The 15,986-nt window shown below is 44.0% G+C and overlaps 1 protein-coding gene across 9 annotated transcripts in view; it reads right to left on the reverse strand.

Moving 5' to 3' along the window:
- Positions 1 to 238: 238 nt before the first annotated feature.
- Positions 239 to 15,986, reverse strand: part of fbrsl1 (fibrosin-like 1) — a 286,306-nt gene continuing 270,558 nt past the window's right edge. For 4 of the 9 annotated variants that reach the window (XM_073465902.1, XM_073465901.1, XM_073465900.1 and 1 more), the window contains 11 exons: positions 14,550 to 14,800; positions 11,094 to 11,144; positions 10,805 to 10,900; positions 9,053 to 9,124; positions 8,736 to 8,765; positions 8,365 to 8,436; positions 7,462 to 7,594; positions 5,847 to 5,930; positions 4,513 to 4,596; positions 3,403 to 3,697; positions 239 to 2,722 (listed from right to left, as the gene is read on the reverse strand). In XM_073465902.1, the coding sequence (XP_073322003.1) occupies positions 1,423 to 2,722; positions 3,403 to 3,697; positions 4,513 to 4,596; positions 5,847 to 5,930; positions 7,462 to 7,594; positions 8,365 to 8,436; positions 8,736 to 8,765; positions 9,053 to 9,124; positions 10,805 to 10,900; positions 11,094 to 11,144; positions 14,550 to 14,800 (2,468 nt within the window). In that variant the 3' untranslated portion in view covers positions 239 to 1,422. Of the gene's footprint in view, positions 2,723 to 3,402; positions 3,698 to 4,512; positions 4,597 to 5,846; positions 5,931 to 7,461; positions 7,595 to 8,364; positions 8,437 to 8,735; positions 8,766 to 9,052; positions 9,125 to 10,804; positions 10,901 to 11,093; positions 11,145 to 14,549; positions 14,801 to 14,955; positions 15,117 to 15,986 lie in introns of all 9 variants that reach the window. The other 5 variants (XM_073465899.1, XM_073465904.1, XM_073465905.1 and 2 more) reach the window with 5 other exon arrangements.

Below are 15,986 nucleotides of genomic sequence, written 5' to 3' on the forward strand. Positions count from 1 at the left end.
ATCTGATGGCTTAGGCTACTCTGCCAGCCAAGTCTGTTGCCTTTGTGATTTTAAAGTAATAGCTTGATATCAGATGAGCAAATACTCTAAATGCTGAAAACTGAGGCACAAGCATTATTGGCAAACCTATCAACCTCACATGAACATTGCACTCAGTGGGTTTGACTTACAGACAAATTCAGCACTTGCAGTCAGCGCTGACAACGAGTACTGTAACGAAAGACAAGCAACAAATGTATGACATTAGGTCCAAACTTTATTCCGTACATTTTAAACCATGAATGTTCATTTTCATTTTTTGCACGCCTAAAATTCTACTTGTTTTGTATACAAGAGTCTAAGAAAAACAACTGCACAACACCACAAGGTTGACAGAGAAAGTCCTTTTTGCCGCCCACTAAAAAGTGTCCTTCTTTTCTGTCCGGGGCTGGTCCAGTTTGTGACTTGGAAGTCTTTTAATAATTCCATCATTATTTCATTGATAATATAAACACGTGTTAATCCAGGTTTCTCTCCGTTTCTCCAGTATCGTCTGCTCCCTCCATGTGATCTCTTCATTAGGGTGCTGTGTGCTGCTTTGCATAGATTGCAGATGATCCTACTAGGCCCCCTTACAACACCCTCCCGTCACACTTCCCGTCAGTTGGCCAGGCTTGTCTGTTGCCATGATATTCAACAAGGAAGTGATTCCCCATGTTTCATTTAATTTTGTTTTTCTAGAAATGGTTAAAAAGACTAATAAATTTACACAGTAATTTTGCAGCGAAGGAATATCAACAAGTTATTTACATCAGTTTTCTTTACAGAGACTGAACAAAGACCTCATAATATATATTTATCTGCATATCTCAAAGGCAAAACAAATGAACATAACAAATTGGTAATGTAACATTGTACATTGTCATCATTGAGGATATCCTGGTACCATGAGGTTAAATTACTTAAGGTTGAAACCAAAATCCAGTTTTTACAGTGGGTCATAATGGATATGTCTCACAATCAACTGGGATAAATATTGTAAAAGGCGTGACTAATGCACAAAATACATAAAATTCATAGAAATGATATCTATACATGGATCAAGGATAGGAAATGTACAAACTCATTTCAGGACCTCTCTTTTCGCACAAAGCTGAAAAAAGGGATTGGATTAATATATTAATAATTATCAAATATTTAAGTCGCATATAAACATACACATATTTGTGTTCTCTTTACCGACATTATTCAACCTCCAGTCCACTAAAAATAAAGTCATGGCATGTGCTTGATCAGCCGTACATACCTTTAATTTGTACAATCATACCCTTTCCCTTAGGGAGTTTTGCTCTCCTCTGGTGAAGAGCAGTGCATTTTGTTCAAAAGGTTTCAGATTGGGGGAGTGGGGCTTGTGAGTGCGTCTGGTAGGACTTTTCTAAGAAGCTACCGAGCCTCTACCTCTTTGGGGTTGCGAGATGGGGAGTAGTCTCGTGGGTCCTGTGTGGTGAGGGGGGTAGTCCTCCTGGGTGAGGCTGGCCTGGCACTGCCGGCTGGCACGAGGGGCGGGGGTGCACTGAGTGCGGCAGTAGGGGGTGTTCTGTTCAGAGGACCATTGTGTCCTGTGGAGGGGCTGAGTCTAGGGTAGGGCATGCCACCAAGGTGGGGCATAAAGGGGGGCATGTGGGGTAGATGGCCCTCCATAGGGGACTGGTGCAACTGATGGAGGCGTGCTCTGTCCAGCTCCTCCCTCAGGTGGAGGCGCTCTCGCTCCTCTGCCTGCTGTCTCATCCTCTCGTGCTCCCTGCGCACCTCCAACAGGTGCTCGTGGTGAGAGTAGTCATGAGCTTCCCTTTCGCGGTAGGCTCGTTCCTGTTCGTACATGCTGGGGAAGCGATGTCCTTGCTCGGCCCTGAGCTGGAAGTCCATGCGCCGCTGCAGATCCAGGCTGCGGTAGGCCTCTCTAAGTGGGTCCCAAGGGAAGGCAGGGTGGGGCAGTCGCTCTCTTCCTGCCAGGGGGCTCACTCCCATGAAAGGAGCCATGCGAGCCCGGTCGAGCACGTTGAGGCTGCCCATCTGGGGCATGGCACTCATGGAGAGGGGCAGAGAGTGTGCCATGGGGACACCATGCAGGCCAGGTGCTGGGATGTCACTGCCACGTGGTGAGGGAAGAGGGGGCTGCTGGGGCAGAGGTGGATGGTGGTGGTGCGGGTTTCCAGGTTGGCTGATGTGAGGAGGAAGAGCTTGGGCTGGTGGTTGGGGAGCTGGCTCAGAACTCACCACCATGACCTCCTGCTCCTCCTTCCTCTCCTCCTTAATCTTCATGTCATTTTTAACCTTGTGGAGGAGCTCCGCAGGTGGGGGCTCTTTCCTCTCACTGTCCTTGAGTGTAGGTGGGGGCCCACCTGCCATCTTCATGCTCTGCTCATTGATCACTGCCTTGGAGTATGGAGAAGGAGAACGCTGAATGGGTTTGATGGAGTCTTCGGAGGATCTCCTCTCGAGCATCTCCTTGCCGGGCGAGCGGCTCTCCTTCACCTTCACGTCAGCCAGTGTGGAAGACTCTCTGTGGCGCTCGAGCAGCTCCTTCTCCGCCTCACGGACCCGGTCCACGCTGCCGCTGTGATGTCGACCCGAATCACTGGAGTTCTGGCTGTTTGAGCGAATCAGGTTGCTGATCTGGTAGCTGACGGGTGCAGAGGCTGGAGATGAACGGTTGGAGTGGCGGTTGCGGTCCACAGAATCCCTGTTATGACATAATAAAACAGTTGAGTTAGTGCCAGTTAAAACAAGCATCGTGTAGGTGGGTTGTATTTAGGTATGATTTATCTACTCTTCTTCTCATGATGTTTACTGCCTTCATATTTGTGAGTTACCCCTACGTTTTGCTAGAATATTATCCACAGAGATACTTCCAATTAATTTTTGACAGATAACTTATCTTGCAGCTGCTAGTTTGTTTTGTTGTCGGAACCACAAATACAATATAGTTCAGTTTCCAAGGACACTACTAATGGACTGGAGAACTGTCATTTTTTTCCCAAATTCCTATAATTAGAGCCAATTTGGGTGATTTTGTTTAGTCCAAAGATAATTTGATAATCTCGTATATGTGTTAATTCCAGCTAATAAAGGGACTGATACTGTGGCCCTGTCTTTGCCGTTTGTTGTGATCATGTATTTGAGGAGCTAGGAGGATTATTTTGTTGTGTGTATGCAAATATTCATAATTTCTTGAGTAAAGTACATAATTACATAATGCTTTGAAACAATACAGTGAAGTCCTGGGTCAAATGTTGAATTGTGATGATCTATAGTAATTGCATTATTGCAGAAATATTATTTTTCACTTAGCTAAGAAAAGCTAATATCCTCAAGATAAAAAATAATAGAAAAAAAGTGAATTTGCATCTGTCTCAAACTCACCTGTCCTTATCCTTCTCCTCTTTACCGATGGAGGAGTCTCTTTTCTCTCGTTCCCTCTCCCTCTCTCTTTCTCTTTCTCTTTCCCGTTCCCGTTCCCTCTCCCTCTCCCTCTCCCTCTCCCTCTCATGGCTGTTGGCTGAGCTGCTTCTCTCGGCGTCTGCGGTTTTGGGCCACTGTGGCGGGGTGGGGAAAGATGGCGGGGTGCGTCGAAGTCTGTTCCAGGTGTCGTGGTGGGGGCTGCCGAACGTGGGCAGTCCTCCTGGCCCCTCCTTGGTGCCAAACATATTGTTGGACCCTGGAGGGAAGGGGGAGACAGGCGTGGGACACACTGTAAGTTAATTGGGCACAAAACCTTCTTGAGGACACATAAGATGAGAAAGACTCAACAACAAAAGCTGCTTTTGTCTTTGTCTCTGGAGGTTCTCTCACTGAAGCTGTTTGAAAGAGTTAGAGGTTAATGGCTCCCCCCACCAGAGAAAAAAAAAACTCTACTCATTTGCTTTGGGGCTAAAAGGTTTCCCCCCCTCCCTTTCTTTGAACTGGATGAACAGGGGAGACTTACTTGCCCTCTAGAGTTGAGGGCTGTGAAAAGCCAAGGGAGACCTTAGCATTCCACAGCATGTCTATTCCAATCACATCCATTTTCACAACAGGGTGACCGATTTGGCACACAAAAAATAGGAGGGACGGAGAGAAAGAGAGAAAGGCATAGAGAGAGGGATGCAGGGGGGAAAAGAGAAAGCCCTCCATGGTGGTGCAGAAGGGGCTTGTCCAATAATTAATTGATGAACTGCCACCAAACAGCGGACCTGAGAGTGCCTGTTGGCAGCAGTGCAGCCAGATTAAAGCCAGGCTGTTTGGGACATGGTTGGTGGATGAAGTGGAGGCAGGGATGATGTTTGCTGTGGTGTGTTGTACTGCCTAGTTGGCCTTCCCTGGGCTATGGCTGTTTTGACACAGAAACTAGAGCTAAGTGTCTTGATTTTTTTTTTTTTCCTCCCCTCCTGGCTCTCCCTGTGGTCTAACGCTGCCCTGTTCTGCTCTGTTACTGGCCACAGGGGCCAGATTGAAGGGGGGAGCGGTGGTGGAGGAGAGGGGGCCAGCGCTTACCAAGCGAGGGGTTGCCTAATCCTCCGAAGGCACTGCTTGAAAGGTTGCCGAGGCCGCCAAAGGAACTGGAGCGACTGAAAGGATCTGTAAAATGCCAAACAGGGATTAGCAAAAGGGTGGGGGCTGGCTAGCGGTGCTCACCCCAACACCAACCCGTTCCACTCGGCTTTTCTCTTACAAGCGAGCTGTGGTTTGTTTTTTAGCGCTGCCACCCTAGCTCTCTGCCTGGTAATCCTGCAGTAGCCAGGCCGCTTGGATGCTGGATTCACTGCCACTGACCGAAGTGGAGTGCCTATGACCCTGCTGGGGCTAGTGGAACAACACTGTTTGATGGGGAAATTAGTTTTGAGTTGTTGGAGCTGAGATGAAAATAGACTGCGGAAGGGCAGGGGAACTAGAGGCTGTGAAAATTAGGCTAGACAGTCCACAATGATTTAACTGGGGAATCAGTGTCTGATGGGCTCCACTGACGCAGACTAGAGCCTCCAAATTTATAGGAAAAATACAAATATTTACCCTGAGAAGTCAGTGAACAACATTCATCAACTGTTAATTTGCAGTCCCATTTTAATTCAGCAAAATCCATCAGGAAATGCAGAACTTATCAACAGATTAGGGTTTTAGGATTTTCAGCTCTGGGGTTTGTTAATATATCAGAAAAACAATTGAAAGCTCTCCTCTGCCTCACACATAAATTCCCTGGACAGGAAAAAATATTGTTTGCTACATCTTCCTCCTCAGTGCACCATGCATTTATGAGCACAAAATGGATTGACTCAAGGGCTTATTCCATGAAATCGACATCCCAAACAGTGTCTCAGATAGAATGGTGGAAAATAAATGCAAAAAAAAAAGTTATTACACAAATAAATCCAACAACTCTAACTACCTTCCATTACTCCTAAGAATTACAAAATCAACTTTGCAAGCATATAAAAGATAGATTCATAAATGCTGTAGCACTGCATATAGGTTGTCCAAACAAGTGAGGAATACTGGGCAGGCTACGTCTCTTTAACAACCCCAGACAGAGTTATTAAAGACTGTATTATGAATCATACTGTCTGATTATATGATGGCTAAGCTCTCCATTACCATGAACTTTGAGTTTATTCAAGAATTGCCGCAACCGACTGACTACAGTGGCCAGCTGGACTCCATATTAACCCTGACATGAACCTCAGATGAAAACTAGAAATATCTAGGCTTCACATCACACCCCGGTGGCCTGTAATGTGTTTAAAACATGAGTGCAGAAGAGAGAGAGAGGGAGTGAGAGAGAAAGAAGAGGAGATAAATGAATAAAAAAAAATTGAACGGGGGGTTATACTTACACTTACCTGCCAAATGGCTAGGAGGCAGGAAGCCGCTGGGGTGGGGGGCGTGGCCGTATGGAGAGGGAGCTGGGTGGCCGGAGCCTATCAGAGCGGAGAGGACGAAACCATCTTATTATTATCCAGTCAGGAAGTCATACATTCTCTAACTAGCCATGCGAAGACAATCCGAAATTTATCTTAATTAGAAACAGAATTCCAAGTAAGCTGAGAAGCACCATGCTTGTAATTATTTTTTAATGCTGTTATCTAGAGATCACAAGTTTATTATTTGGTTTGATTAATAACAGGTTAATTCATGTTTTTATCTCGTGTCTCATGTCTATATCAGAAGGCGAATTCATACTATTTATAAGAGAGGATCATGACATACACACACTGCTCTGTAGGGTGGGTTTAAGAGTTTCAAAGCAAAGCACATTTACTTTTGCAATTTGTTGTAAGAGTGTTTTTGCAAGAGTTGATATGAGGATATTTACATTTTGGCTGATAATTGTAAGGCTAACAGTTGTCAAATCCAGTAAGCTACAACCAAAAAAATCCTCATTGGCATTGGGGAACTGGAAAAGAAAATACCCATACTGCTGGGTGTTTGAATGGTACAGTAAAGTATGTATATAAATAAGTAAGATTTAAGCATAGTCTGATGTGTTGATCGATAATGGGTACTCAACATTTTCAGCTTGCTACAGCCGCTACAGTTGTCGAGATGCCATCTATGAATTTGGTCATGGCACTCAAAACATTATAAGTAATATGAGGAAACCTACAGTATATGACCTTATTTTCTTGTGGTAACAGATTGATTATCTCGTGATCTTGAAATAACAACATGAATAATTTGTGATCTAGAAATAACGCCATTAAAAAAAATTGCAAGCATGGCCGTTTTCGGCTTCTGCACAGCTCTGACCCCTGTGGTCAACCAGAACTGAAACTGTTAATGTGAGCAAATAACAACGTATTAAGTGTATACGCATAAGTATTTTTCTGCTACAGCATCAAAAACCTGTTGAATATACATGCAAGCTGGAGATGGCTGAATAATGCCAATAAGCGAATTAACAATGGATATTTTGCTTTCATTTCAGCTGTTGCATGTTTAGATGTGAATCTATAGTTGCTTATTGAGGTCAGTTCCTGACTGCGCAACAAGCGGGCCTCTTTCACAAAACACTGTTACCATCACCCATATTCCATGAATTGTTAATGAAAGAACCAATTACAGGAGTGCCTCTGACACACCACTGCATAATTACCAGTCAAAGGCCGTTTGCCTCTCTGTTGCCCTCCAACGCAGGGCAAATCAGTCAATTACCTAACTGAGAGTCATCCATATTCATAGACATATCTGACTCCCTTTACTGGCAAAACATTTGCTACAAAAGCACTATAATTAAGTGAACATTACATGAGAGGAGAGAAAAAAAATAAGGCCATTTCATTACAGTGGTGGTGGAACAATTTGGAGAGGCGGCTATAAACGCTCATTTGCATGAAGACAAAACTGGCATTGGAAGGCTTTAGAAGCGGGATTACTTTAATTTTTTCGAATGATTTGTCTCAGAAGGTGCAGTTCATCACCCTGCACTGGGTACTGGGAGACCCCACTGACCTGTGGAAGAGAAGAGGGGTCGTGCCAGGTCATGAGGGTAAGGGAACCCTGGGAAGACTCCTGGAGCTGGGGGTCGACTGAACAGGTCCAGCTTCCCATTCATGTCTAGTTTGTGAGGATCCAGCTGCATTTGCTATAGCCGAGAGAGGCAGAGACAAGGAGGGGGAGACAGACAAAGAAAATTAGGTCGGTAGACAACGGTACCAAACATTTCCAGCAGCAGAGTGAGAGGGATTTATCCTCGGCTACAGTGGGTGAGAGATCAGAGGAAGACAGATACGTCAACAAAGGCTCCATGTCTCCAATTCTAGCCAACTGTGTTATAACAAATATATGTAAGCTGATTAGGGACACTAAATCCTTAGTAACAGGGTCCAGGGCCCAAGAAGAACTGACACCACTGGGCCAGAGGCATTAGCAGAGGATCTCCATGGCAAGGCCACACCATCCTTTTGTCAGTGAGAGGAGAATTTGCAGACAAGCATTTTTTTTGTCTTGGTTCACATGTTGCATTTTGGCCAATACGACTAAATATGGAACTGTATGATCTCTTCAGGCAGAAGGATCCATGCACAGAGCCTAATGCGAAAGCAATGTGACCTTGCTGTATTTTTAAGAATGTGTTGAAGACTTAGAGAACACTTAATAAGAGGAGCCACACTTTTTGTTGGTTTTCCAATCATCATTAACTTTTACAGCCTTCTGTTACTTGTTAGTAATCTGCCTTTTCCCACCCACCCACGTGGTCTTTTTTTGAATCCATCCAGACGATTATAGATTATTTTTCATGAAAAGATTTAGCTATTACATGACCATCCCCCACTTACTCCATTACCACTATACTGTATCTGGGTTTACATGACAGCAAGATTCCTGCAGGACATCATTATCCATCTCACGCACCTTCATTTTCTGCTGGTGGTGGTAGATCTGCCATGCGATCTGGACATGCACTGCGCACCACTTGCCAGGTTTCTAAAAATTTAGAGAGAAACTGAGGTTAGCCTGCTGGCTTTGATGTAGAGGAGCTAAAAATGGATTCTGGCATTAAGATTTTCTGGCCAAACTACAAAGTGGGAACTCGTTCGAATTTTCAACCAGGCAACGGATTAAGAAAATCTAACCCCGACTTTAGACCAAGAGAGATCTCAAAGCTAACCTTAAATGCAGCCAAAACCCTGCATTTCCTTGATCAGGAATTGTTGAAGAATTTGCAGTTTTAGACTTTGTGGCCTGGCCAGAGATGTGAAACATTAGACAAGGCAAACACTTACCCTAACAGATGTCCTGAATGGATCTGTTATCTGTATGGACAAACAGACAATTACTATCACCAACAACACAGATGAGGAGCCAATATGTGCAGTTCTGCAGAGCTCAGAAATTGCCAGTGTTGGGAGACTCAAATCATACTGGGTTATCCTTCAGGCACTCTGTCTGTGACGACAGATATGCATGAGAAGAATTGCTCTGTCTCAAAAGATGTTAATGCAAATACATGCATTCACAACTTTTTACGAGACACATATTGTACATACGACACGTGTTGCTTTTACTAGATGGATCAGGATGCTATTGGCCTGCTGCTTACCCGTGGATCCTTCTGTAGGAGTGTGTGAGGTACTGCTCCGGGACGTGCCGCGACATCGATGGGATTGGATGCCTGAGAGAGAGAGAGAGAGAGAGAGAGAGAGAGAGAGAGAGAGAGAGAGAGAGAGAGAGACAAAAGGAAAGAGATACATGGTGATCAATCAGATCTACAATAGTTATAACATTTAAAGATTATAGAAATAAAGAACAACTACAACATACACAACTTTAGGAGGTATTATGATGTCATATACCTCAGCATAAACAGGAATAGTTATGTTTAATTGTAATTTTGTACCTTAGAGAATGCATTGAAATAACTATTATAGTCCTTGGTTTCACTTCACCTCAATGTCCTCCCATAAAATGCAGATATACAGTATTACATCAACGCTTATGTCAGAAACTCTGTTTTAAATCCACTAGAAGATCCTTGAGCTAGTGATGCCAGCATCCCTCTAACCTTATGTCCTCCGTCAGTATTACTATAGCTCACTAATCCTCAACGACTGCCACTGTACAGCTGACGTCAGTAAATAATACTGCAATGATGCTGCAGGCACCATGCCAGAGTAACACATCTCTGATCTCTCCGATCTCCTCTTTAAGTCTTCGGAGTGCAAGTGCCCAGATCAGCCTCATTAATCCATCCCTACTGTAGATCAGGGATGGAAGATCCTCGGTGTGACCTCGGTCACCAGCCCCCAACAAACAAACACGTCCCAAGCCCTCCCTCACTAGCTCCTCTCTAAGAATACTTAGCAGGGGCTTTGGGCACATGAGGCTGTTCCTTGAACCATCTGGAGGGGCCTTTGACAAAAGGGCCCCTCCATGACAGAGCCCTCTGGGAATAGGGCCAGAGGATTTAGGCCAGCTTTGATTGGTGGCTTACACCGGGTCACAGCCGCTGGGCATCTGCCAGACAGACCCGCATCCTCCCACCCCTTCCCATCCCTCACATCCCCACCGCCACTGCATCTTCTCTCCTTTGCTCTCCTAAGTGGACAGACATCGCTTTTTTATCTTTGGCATGGCTCGGGTCCACACACAACACTGACCCTGGTTCTGGTCCAGTCAAGTCTGACTGAGTAATATCGATGGATTTATGGATTTAAATGGGATGGGGTGATGTGTATTAGGATCCTAATTTACATCTTCAGTGAACAGGGCTCTGAGAAATTTTGTGTGGTAAAATATCTAATGGACTGTAGTAGTATAAGTGCAGTATGTTACCTGAACTTTCTTTTCCTTCTACAGATATACCCTTGAAGGATATCTGCAGGCATAAACTCAAAAAAATGGCCAATAGAATTATTGCTTTATGGGTATATAGGTGTATGAAAATATATGTATATAACATGTATTTATAATTATATATTATGTATAATAAATTGTTTTATTTGTTTAAATCTATTTTAATCTTTTCCTAATTAAAATATTTATATGTATTCATGTTATGTGTAGTGTACAACTTAGATTTCATCGAGCGATGACAAACAACAAATAATAATGGCCTGGGGTGCTTGATACAGTATGTTACACATGTGATTTTACCACTTTGATGCAGTGACTCTTCTTGCATTTTTCAGTGCATGTCACCTCATGAAGAGCAAAAAAGTTAACTTGCATTTTAAAATTTTAGTTTGCCTTGTGTGCGCTAGGGAGTTTTTCCAATTGTGTTGCCGGTGCTATCTTAATTAAATTCTCTGGCTGTTTGTAGAGCGTGGGTTGAGGATAGGGATGTGGGGCTGACCTTGGGCTGGAAGGCTCCTTGCAGCGAGCTGAAGGGTCCTGAGTGTGGGAGCAGCGGGGGCATGCCTGGCATGGTGGGGGGATAGGAGGGGAAGAACTGGGGAGAGAAGAGGAGGATGGGAGACACAAAAAGACACAAAACAAAATCATACAGAGATACGTACAGGACTCAAGCATATGCACACATGAAACCACGGCCACGATAAATGCTTTCACGGCAACATTCAAATATGTCAAATATTTGATTTGCTGAATGCAAATTGTAATTGGAATGACAAAAAGAAACTCACGTTTGAATGTCTGATGAATGGATTGTCCAGTTTGGGGGTGTATTTGTCGAACTGGAAGACACAAGAGAGAAAAGGATTAGGAAACTTAAGTCCACAAAATGATCTACTTTACCAAAATCCCTCAAGCAAAAGCCTTCTTTAATAACAATGTCTCATTATGTTTACATCACAAAAACAAAACACATGATCAACATCTGTAACTGGTAATAAGCAGGGTTTTGATCCAGAATAATAAGCCCTGGGGTAAAGCAGCTGGCTTGCACTGGTCATGGGTTTACTTAAACTGCATGGTCAGATAGGCAGTTAAATTACTAACAATACAACCGCTTTAGCAGACTGCCAAGATGAAGACAGCCTGCATGATTTTCCAATTGAGCATACAGACGTTGGGCGTGGAGGCCCAGCTTGGGAATCAGACCATTTTTAAAACCAGACCAGTTGTTTCTATTCACTGGAAAATTTGTAAAAATGTCAATCTAATTGCGTGTGAATGCTATGGTTGCTTTCTTTTTTTCTTTCTTTCTTTTTTAACAGGTCCTGATGGTTTCGATGGGAGTCGGACGGCTTGTTTTGGGTGTTAGAAAACCAGACCAGACAGAGATTTAGTCAAAAAGAGGCCAATTCGCTGTGTACAAAATCATGAAGATCATACGGAGCTTTGGCGTGTCTGTCTTTTATCACTGAAAGTGAATCAAGTAGATGACATTTGCAATGATTAGGGGCTAAATCAGGACATCTTAGCATGATATAACCTTGACAGGCTGAATCGATGTGAGGAAAACCTTCTCTGTGGTCTATCTTATGCTTACCAGAAGGACCTCAACTGGAATTTTCCTTAGAAAAACTACATTGTTGTATAAAAAAATGTCTCTGATCATGTCTTGAACACATGGGAATCTAGTCAGTAAGCTGAGAGGGAGCAGAGGGAAAACGTTCCCGAGTGTATGAATGGGGACTTTGTATGTCTGTTCGCAAGCCAATACTGGCTCTCTATTTTGAAACAGGCTAATTACAAGTGACAGTAACTTATTCCTATTCCGCAAATACACAAACCATTTGCAGGTACTTTTTGCGAGTGTTTTCAAAAAGCTCTCTTGGCAGGCGTTTTGGGTTTACATAAAACAGGAAAATGAGTGGGTATGAATCAATGTTTCTGTGTGCGCGTGTGCAGCGACACGGGTGGTTGAAGAGGGAGTGGGTGTGGGTTGGGCTAGGCAGCCGGCGGAGACACTGTTTAGGTCAGGGGCCGTCTGGTGAAGCGGGGCCTTTCACATCTGCATGCAAAATGGCCACAGCGGCAGCAATGGTGTTGGCGGCCTTGTTTGTGGGCGATAATGGGCCCAAATCAAAGACAGACAGCCTACTGAGAGGAAACGGCGAGCCAGCTTCCGAGCTCATTAAACAGCTCCTCTGCATTTCTGACGGCACGGCCTGTTTAATGTCTGACACCAGGAGAGGGAATGTGGCCGCTTTACGGCCTTGTAAAAAAAAAAAAAAATTGGGAAGAAAAAGAAAAAAACAAAAACTCCTGCCCTTGTAATTTATGGTGCCTGTCACAGTTTTATAGTAAACAGCTTTGGCTAATTAAAGCGTAATATTTCATCTTATAACAATTAAGGATATTCCTTGTCCAAAGACATGAGGGGGCAAGGGGGCGGGGCAGGAAAGACACCCAGTGCTGCCATTTGGCAAGCCAGCTGCTTGAGGGTGTTGAACAATAAACAAAAATAGAGGCTTCATAATTTCATTAATTACAGCCATTAGCCAAGTACTGTTACATAGCTGAAATGACATGGTGTGTCTGGAGGGAGAGAGAGAGAGAGAGAGAGAGAGAGAGAGAGAGAGAGAGAGAGAGAGAGAGAGAGAGAGAGAGAGAGGCTGCACGACTGGGCCACACTTGGTTTGCCTTTTTCATGACAATACAGTAAAAACAACCACAACATCATCATTACTCCTGCCTCTCCAGGCAAGCACCAAAGAGAGGAAAAACATCATTGTTACTGAGGGGAGGGAGGGAGGGCAAAAGGCATAAGTTAAGTAACAACACAGTTTCAATTAAAAGGACAAAAAAACAGCAGAAGACATTAATGGCAGTCTCACATTCCATTGTAACGACCCAACAAGAGATGGGGGTATGCACATTATGGGCTACATAATGCCGGCATTAGCGAGATGAGGAAAATCGCCTCTTTTCATCTTCAAAGACAGCCTGTGTACTGTATATAATTCCTACCATGTCGGGAATGAACAGCAGACCAGATAACGGCACGGTCTCTATTCTTATCTGGGGCCGTGCCATAAATACCAGAGCTTTGATTTCTAATGTACAGGATGGGGATAATCTTGGAGCACGGCCTTAATGGGAGCACAAGCTCTTAATCAGAGGTCATGACACGACTGGATCAGATCTATGAGACTAATGCCAAATAGCTAAAAATGTCTCAATCGACTGTCGGAGACTGCTGTGCATTGGAAATGATGGATGAATAGTCATAACCTTTTATTCCTCTGTGCTAATCTGAGAGTGGACCCCCCCACCCCCCTCTCCAGACTTGATGGCAGTCAAAGCACGGAAGCAATTACAAAAATTATCAAGACTGTTGTGCAGTGATGTCATTCCCCCTTCATGCGCAATGAAGTCATTTGACCGACTGCAAGACCTTAAAACTCTCATTGGCAAGTATGGTCGGTGTTGAGTTGTGCACACACACACGCACACACACACTGCAGGAAACTAGCACACAAATATACACATCTGCAGAAACCTATTTATACACACACTCACATACACAGATCTGTTTGATGGCGCCTTTGTCGCTCTTTGTTGAACAGGCAAATGAAAACATTAAAAACCATTTAAAACATATCCATATGCAAACAATTGAAAAGTCTGACAGGCAAATCCCCTTTTTGATCCTGAGCAAATGCTGAACAGCAGAATCTATGTCAAAGTTAAGAAGGTGAATAATCTAAATTAAATTTGGTAACCTGTTTGACAGGCAGTCCCAGAGATGGTCTCTATGAAATGTGATGCATATCATAGATGTACAGTTTTATAAATAATTTCACTATAGATGAACAAAGTATACAGGTGCTTAGTTGGGCTCGACTGACCTGAGCAGCGACTAGCATGTATCTGGATAAACTAGTAGTCGATCTGGTGTGTGTGTGTTTGTGTGTGTGTAAAGGGGGGTGGCAGCCAGCATTTGTCCTTATTATACTGGAACAGATGTGATGCTCCCATGTCTCATCAGACTTCAGCAGCAGAAATCAAAGAGCAAAATTCAAACTGAATCAGTGTCATATTTTTCGAAGGGAAGGGTTCCTACGGCTACGGGATTTGGTGTATTTTGGGGTAAAGAAAAAAAAAGGGAGGAGCTGATTTAAGAGGAGATCGGGAGGGGTGACAGGTGGGTGGGTGGGAAGTTACGGGAGCTTTTTGTTACTTATCCTCACATTTCTGGCTTGGGTACGCACCATGGGGGGTGCGGTGGGCGGGGTGAGGATGGCGGCCGGGGGCAGACTGGCGGGGAAGGGCGTGAAGGTGTGCTGGTGGGTGTGTTGGTGCTGGTGCATGTGCTGGTGTTGGTGAAACTCGGCCCTCAGGAGCGACACGGGGGCCAGCGGCGAGGCGGACGGCCCCCGGCCCCGCTCTGAACTCTGAACCAGGAAGCGGTTGTTCAGCTCCTGCCTCAGGAGGTCATGCTCTGTAAGAAAGGAGAGCGAGGAAAACCAAAAAAAAAAAAAAAACAAAAGAAAGAAAAAAAAGGGGCGGGGAGAGGGAATGGGGGGACACAAGAAAAAAAAGGCACGGACGCCCAGTCAGTCTTCACAACAAGGAGAAGAGAAGAAAGATAGTCACCTGGCATTCTCTGTTTCTCCAGCTCATGCTGTGAGGGTTTTCTACGTGGGGACTCATTGGTGGTGGTAAGAGAGTTGCCTGTGACAATGTGCCAATCAGAATCCCCGAATGAGGCTGGCAATACATGATTGGTTGGTTGAATGATATCAACAGGCTGGTATCTAAAGACAAGAGAGAACCAAGAGTCATCCCAGCAGAAAACACACACACTCTTGCCCTCTATTAGAAAGTCAATGCACAACTGGCATATTTATTACATATTTTGGAGACACCCATCATCGCTGGAGACATTTGTTTCCTTCGATTGCAGCACGAAAATTGCTTGTTTTGATTAAATCGTTGAACATATTATCAAATCGTTACAAATCACATGTTGTTGGCAGGAGAAAACATAATTCTGGTTGTTGAGGTTGCATCAGATTGCCGACTGAGTGCCCAGTTTTTCAACATGTGACTGTTAAAGTGCTGCTTTCAGTGCGCTGAAGATGTCTCCAGCTGTGATGGCTGTCCACTTGTTAGCTGACATTTTCCAGTGGCTCATCCAAGCCCTTGTACAGTGACCTCATCACTCTTTTAAAATCGAAGCTACTATAAATACAGTCCATCTTCGAAATTGATGCATGATGTTCTCCACCAGTGAAAATAAGACCTAACATTAAAGCATGTGACTTGAGGGAGAGGCAGCATAATGTTGCTTTTTAAAATTAAATTAGATTTATTTCCAGCCTGAGTTGCACCACGGTGATTTGCTTGTGTTTCAAATTACCGATGAGGTTATTTGTGGTATCTGTAGCTGGTGAACTAACAGGACTGCATTCCTGATATTTGCCGTCAGAACAATAAAGGACTATGCTGACATTTTAGGAAAGAACTCTTTACTGTCTTACTACTATCTTTAGAATCTCATGTGCTACATACGGTGCTTTTCAGATTGATGCAATATGATCATGTACTTTTCACTATGCATAGGCACTTTAAAACTGACTCTTAAAAGACTGGGATTTTTTCATCATCGTTTACCAAAATGTTTT

The sequence above is a fragment of the Pagrus major genome, chromosome 5 (assembly GCF_040436345.1).
Source record: "Pagrus major chromosome 5, Pma_NU_1.0".
Taxonomy (NCBI): domain Eukaryota; kingdom Metazoa; phylum Chordata; class Actinopteri; order Spariformes; family Sparidae; genus Pagrus; species Pagrus major.